Consider the following 6,181-nt stretch of genomic DNA (forward strand, 5'->3'; position numbering starts at 1 on the left):
TTATCAGCATTGACAAGACTGCGGAGAATTTCCGTCTGATCTATGACACCAAGGGGCGCTTTGCTGTTCACCGTATTACACCTGAGGAGGCCAAGGTGAGTGAGTGTGTTTGTTGCAAGCAAACTAGGTCTCTGCTTTCTAAGATTACTTGGTAGGAAAAATAAAATCACTTGAAGAACTTTTTTAAATGTGTCTTTTAGGATGAAGGACCAGAAAATCAACCTGGTTCGATCTAGTTGGCGCTTGGCCGTGTCTCCATGTGTGGGTCTGGCTTTTACATTGGGAAAAGGAAGGTGTTAAGAGACTGATCTTTGAGGCACTAGTTTGACATGATTCACAAAACATTTGGAGTCCGGTTGTTTCATTCAGTTCACAAAAGTTCTTGAATTGGCTGTAAATGAAGGTGAAGTCACTTACGTGCTATCTTGTATCAGTAGACCAGAGAGCACGTCCAGTGGCCTGGTAATTGATCTACTTTGAGGACATCAGGGAATAGAAATCAGAAATTGAAATGCTTCCTGAAGTACTTTATTAGGTGAACTGATAGTACAGTCGCTGTTTTTGAGGCAGAATTCACTTGTGATACAGAGGGAGCCATTGAGACCCACAAAGCCCAGGGTGAGTTGAGTTGGAGGGAGGAATCCCTAGAGCACACTGCTAGACTTGAAGAGCCTGAGGAAAGGAGTGGGATTTAGTAGCAGAACCACAGTGGTGGGCCTTGGCAGTTTAATGTCCTTGTTGAGAAAGATGGGAGAAGCACTTTGGTGCCTTGAAGTTTTAACGTAGAGGCAGTGCAGTAATGGGAGGAAAGTATATTAGGAAGATTGACCAAGAAAAAACAGGGCAGTCTGCAGCTCATGGAGCTGGAAGGAAAGGTTAGAGCCATAACCATTGTGCTGCAGTCCAACAAACCCAGTCTTGTTGCCTCTAATTAGTTTCAAGCCAGTGACTTTTGTCTTTGAAAAAACTCATCTACTGTGGAATGTAAGCACGTGAACCAGACTAAACGCAGCCTACCCTTTGTTTCCAGTATAAGCTATGCAAAGTAAGGAAGATCTTTGTGGGCACGAAGGGGATCCCACATCTGGTGACCCATGATGCTCGCACCATTCCCTACCCTGACCCCCTCATCAAGGTCAATGACACCATCCAGACTGACTTGGAAACTGGCAAGATCACCGATTTCATCAAGTTTGACACTGGTAAGCAGCTTCCTTGCCTGTCGGGTTTCTTTTAAGACCATGTATAGGGCCGGGGAGATGGCTCAGTAGAATAAGCGCTTCCCTGGCAAGCACAGGGGCCTGAGTTCAATCCCTGGTTACACACACACAAAAAAAAGACCATGTATAAGAACTGTCTCTTCAGATAGCTAGGTCACCTGGACTAGCCTTGAACTAGTGATCTTCCTGCCTTTGCCTCTGCCTCGAGTGCTGGATTTTATAGGCATGTGCCACTTCCCCTGGCTCTCTTTTAATCTAAATGTAATTAAGCATTATGAATCACATGGTGCTTGAGTTTGAGTTGCCTTTTTTTTTTTTACAGAACTGGGGATTGAACTCAGACCCTTGCAGTTGCCAGGGAAGCACTTATTCTACTGAGCCATCTCTCTGGCCTGCTTGGTTTTTGTTTGTTTGGTTGTTTTTTGTTTTTGTTTTTCTAGCTATCTGCTTCTCACACATACCCTTTATAGTATCTTTTACTTTCAGAGGTCTGGTATAAAATTCATTCTCAGGCCTTTTACAGATGTCTCAAAAGGCCCCACCACGGGAAAATTTGAGGGCTGGGCAGCAAGGCCAATCTAATTTTGATGTAGCCCTCCAAAACTGACTGAAGTCTGTTATATGAATAGCAATTTGTGCCTTGGAAGATCAGTAGTCAGGCAAGAGATGTTAAGGACCCGAATGAGGTCGCCTTTAGCTGGGCACGGTGGCACACGCCTGTAATCCCAGCACTAGTAGGAGACTGAGGCAGGAGGATTACTACAAGTTCAGAGCTGGCCTGGATTACATAGTGAGTCTCTGTCTCAATAAAACAAGACCAAAAGTGTGCAGATTCATAGTAATGAATTCATCTGGGTATGGATGAATAAACTTACTGGTGCATGGCTGCTCCCTTGTCACTGGATGGAACCCAGGGCCTTGTGCATGCATGCAAGCAAGCACTTGTGGATTGAGTTACACCCTCAACCTCTAAGCTTGGTTATTTTAGGTGGCTTTTTGCTTTTGTTTTGGATATGGGATCTCACTGAGCTACCCAGGCTTGAGTTTGTCACTGTCCTCGCACTTCAAAGATGATTTCTTCTGCCTAGGCAACATGTGCATGGTGACTGGAGGTGCCAACTTGGGAAGGATTGGCGTGATCACCAACAGGGAGAGACATCCTGGGTCTTTTGATGTGGTCCATGTGAAGGATGCCAATGGCAACAGCTTTGCCACCCGGCTCTCCAACATTTTTGTCATTGGCAAAGTAAGTCTGGATTTCCCTTCCGTGGTTTCTAGGGATGTATGGTAGGTGCACACAGCTGGCTAGACGCCAGTGTCACAGAACCGGCAGGGGACCTAATCATCTTGGTTAGCAAGCAGCACCAGTAATGAAATATTTCTCAGTCAGGTCCTTAAGTGATGAATAGCTTTGTTTTTATTGGGAATCAATGATCAGCCCTGGGTACTAAATTATGTTTTTGTTTTGTTACTGTGGTACCGGGGATCAAACTCAGGACCTTGCACTTGCCAGGCAGGCACTTATGCCACTGAGCTATCTTCCTGGCCCCTGGGTACTAAATTATGACTCAGTATAAGTGCATGCTGTGCGCAGTAAGTCTGTAAAATGTACAGGGGTGCTTTTTTGGGGAGATTGAACTCAGGCCCTTGCGCTTGCCAGGCAAGCGCTTATTCTACTGAGCCATCTCTCCGGCCCCTAGGGGTGCTATTGTGTCCACTGCAAAAGTGAGCGCAAATTGAGTAGAGTGGGTGGTCCCAGCAACCCAAGCAGTGGAGTGAGTGCATCACCAAACCAGCATCTGAGTGAGTCCCAGGACTGCCCAGCGGTGGCCAGCACTGATGAACACGCTTTAGTGCCGTAAATGAGATAGCAGGTACAGCCTGTGCTATATGCTGCAGGTAGAGTTGATATGTGGCAAGGTGTGATTCTTCTTTTTTTCTTTTTTTTTCCTTCCTGCAGGGCAACAAACCATGGATTTCTCTTCCCCGGGGAAAGGGAATCCGCCTCACCATTGCTGAAGAGAGAGACAAGAGGCTAGCAGCCAAGCAGAGCAGTGGGTGAAATGGTCTCTAGGTGACAGGAGAGAAATCATCTGTACTCAGTAATACAGCATGATGACACGTTCTTGGTTTTGTGTTGTTATTTATTTATTTATTTATTTACTTACTTATTTTGCAGAACTGGGGATTGAACTCAGGCCCTTGCACTTGCCAGAGAAGTGCTTATTCCACTGAGCCATCTCCCCGGCCCCGGTGTTGTATTTTAATTTACAATTCCCTGCTTATCTTACTTTATAACATGAAAGAAGACTGAACTCTCATAGGCTTTGGCAGTCTCTGGGTTCTCCTCACATCTCATAGAATACACCAGGCTGGGCTTTTTTTTTTTCTTGCCTTTATTTTGTGAACCCATTCTTGGGGCTATTTTGCCCACTTTTCCCCACCCCTGTGCCCAGCTGCCAAAAACATCTGCAAACATTCAGATGCTAGTAAGGGTCATAAATATATGGGCTCTAGTGATACAGAAAACGTTTATTTGGACTAAACGTTCATCATTCTCTAGCTGGCAGGATGTATAAGTGACCCTCCTGGCTCTTACCTACTATATCTTATTAGCCCCTCACAATTGTTGAAAGTGGTCGTCGGGCTGAGGTCCATATGTTCCAACCATGTTGAGAGCCAAATATAGGGAGCCCTTCCTGGTCCACGAAGTTTATATTTGTAATCCCATGGATAAGCTATTGGAATCCTGTCAAGTTAATTCCAATCTACCACTTCCAGAGCAACCCACGATGAGAATAAAGACACTAAGGCATATTTACAGTTAGGGGAGCCAAGGGGTCCTAAGTCCAGCCATAGTGATGGCTATCCAGAGCAAAGGCCTCTCCCCAGGGCAGAGCCTGGGTTTTACTCAGTCATGCAGGAGGAGTGGCTTGAAGATGAGTGACAGAACTGCAGGAAGTAGGTGAGTTCTGTGAGCTGGGTTAGGTAGGAGGCCTGCATTTACCTCTCTTGCAGAGAAGACATGTAGAAAAAGTAATTTGCGTTATACTATTGAGATAGTGTCTAATGGTTTTGGGGTCTGGTGCTTCAGCTCTGATGTGTAGTCTTTCAAACCACAGGAAGTCAACTTCTGTCTCAAGCCTTGGTCCCAGTTGACAGCATGAAGCACTGGCTCTTCCGTCTCAGCTCAGCTCATACTAAAGAGCAGCAGGTGTGGGTTATCAGGGAAACACGCATGCCATCTTCAGAGACTACCACCAGCACCTCGGCTAGATCGGTATACATTGCTTAAGGCCAATTGAAAGGATAAGGGAAAGTCCTAGCCAACTCTGAACATATCAATACATGGAAACAGGGTCAGGCTCAACCAAAATGGAGACAATTGCTCTTTCAAGGGGAGTTGCTTAGGTGGCCCTCCACAGGGTTTTTTTGTGGAACTGGGGATTGAACTCAGGCCCTTGCACTTGCCAGGGAAGCGCTTATTCCACTGAGCCATCTCTCCAGCCCCCCTCCACAGTTGTGATAGCCAAAAATACAATAAGTTGCTGATTTATGAACATTTGAGTTCTGAACTTGCATAGATAGGAACGGACCTTGAATTGTGAACAAAATCATAGAAGTAGCTCGCGTGTCTGTGGACATTGTTACAGTTGTGCTGCTGTGTGCTTAGTGTGCAGTGCTTAGTCAGAGCCCAGGATGTCCAGAAGCAAGAGGAGAAACAGCACTGTTGTGGGGGGGACTTCCAGGAAGTTCAAAGGAATATACGTTGTGTATTTGCGTTAAAGTTACATAAAAGACTTGTTGGACTTAAGTCCGACTTTTGAACATTCTCTTGGGACAGAACTTGTTCCTAAGTGGACTTAACTATACAGAAATTGCTGAGTATAGCCTGAGAGGCAAATGTACCTGAGTTAAGAGCTACTGGTCTCTGTAGTTGTCTCACCATCCAGCCATTGCAGATTTGGGGGAGAAGTTAGAGTTTGGCACCATCACTTAAGACATGTTACATGTGGAGTCAGTTGGTATGTTTCAGCAGACATGTTACCAAGTGTGGTCAAGCAGTAACATCCACTGAGGCATTGGATGGAAGCATTATGTTCAACCCACAGGCAATACTCTGAGCTTGGTCAGACTCTGCAGAATACATAATTCTGTTCAAGATCCTGAGTAACATAATCTAACCAGTTAAAGGAAGGGTGCCCAAAGGTCTCTGAAGCCTGGATTGGGCCCCAAAGGGCTTTTCTGCTTTCCCCATTGCATACGCAATAGCATGGAGCCTTGAGGCCTCCTTCACTGGGAGAAAGTGAAATTTACAGAAACTGAACCCAGGTAAATGGGATAGAGTAAGAGGGCTGCAAAAGTGACCTTCTAGACAGATATTTAAGCATGGTTTTCCTGGCCAAGAGGGCAGAGCTCCTCCAAGTAGCCAGCTCTGAGGCGGGCCCCCATCAGGTGTCAGGTGATAATCATCATGTCCCAAAGGAACAGATAGAGTCTGGAAAGCCAGAGTGAGGCTCCAGCTAGCAAACTGGGTACTGGGTCACCCAAAACTGGTGAGTCCTTGCCACTACCTGACAACACAACCTTAGTCATACAAGGGCTGGGTTCAATCCCCAAATACCACAAAAAAAGGAAAGGTTTATGTGGTTTCTAGTTTATAGAACCATTTGGTTGTGAGTTCAATCCAGCCTGAAGCATGCTAGGTGCACTCACCCACTGGGCCATGCCCTCAGTCCTTTGTGACAGCTTGATGCTCAAGTCCTACTTGTGAAAGTGTTCACTTCCCTCCCTTGTCCCACAATGATCAGTCTAGTCTTCCCCTCATGTCATGCATATTTCTACATCTACAAAAGCATGGGATTTTGAGAGAAGGCATGAGATACTTTTAGATTACATAAAGACAAAGCTATACACAAAATATAATAGGTCTGGCCGGGAAGATGGCTGAGTGGAATAAG

General features: G+C 45.6%; 1 protein-coding gene across 1 annotated transcript in view; it reads left to right on the top strand.

Annotated features, from left to right (window-relative positions):
• Rps4x (ribosomal protein S4, X-linked) overlaps positions 1-3,351 on the top strand; it is a 5,628-nt gene extending 2,277 nt beyond the window's left edge. The window contains exons 5-8 of the mRNA XM_012512836.2: positions 90-95; positions 1,031-1,202; positions 2,309-2,466; positions 3,181-3,351. Of these exons, the coding sequence (XP_012368290.2) occupies positions 90-95; positions 1,031-1,202; positions 2,309-2,466; positions 3,181-3,282 (438 nt within the window). The 3' untranslated portion in view covers positions 3,283-3,351. The remainder of the gene's footprint in view (positions 1-89; positions 96-1,030; positions 1,203-2,308; positions 2,467-3,180) is intronic.
• Positions 3,352-6,181: the final 2,830 nt, after the last annotated feature.

Source organism: Octodon degus, unplaced genomic scaffold (genome assembly GCF_000260255.1).
Source record: "Octodon degus isolate 3935 unplaced genomic scaffold, OctDeg1.0 scaffold00280, whole genome shotgun sequence".
Classification (NCBI taxonomy): domain Eukaryota; kingdom Metazoa; phylum Chordata; class Mammalia; order Rodentia; family Octodontidae; genus Octodon; species Octodon degus.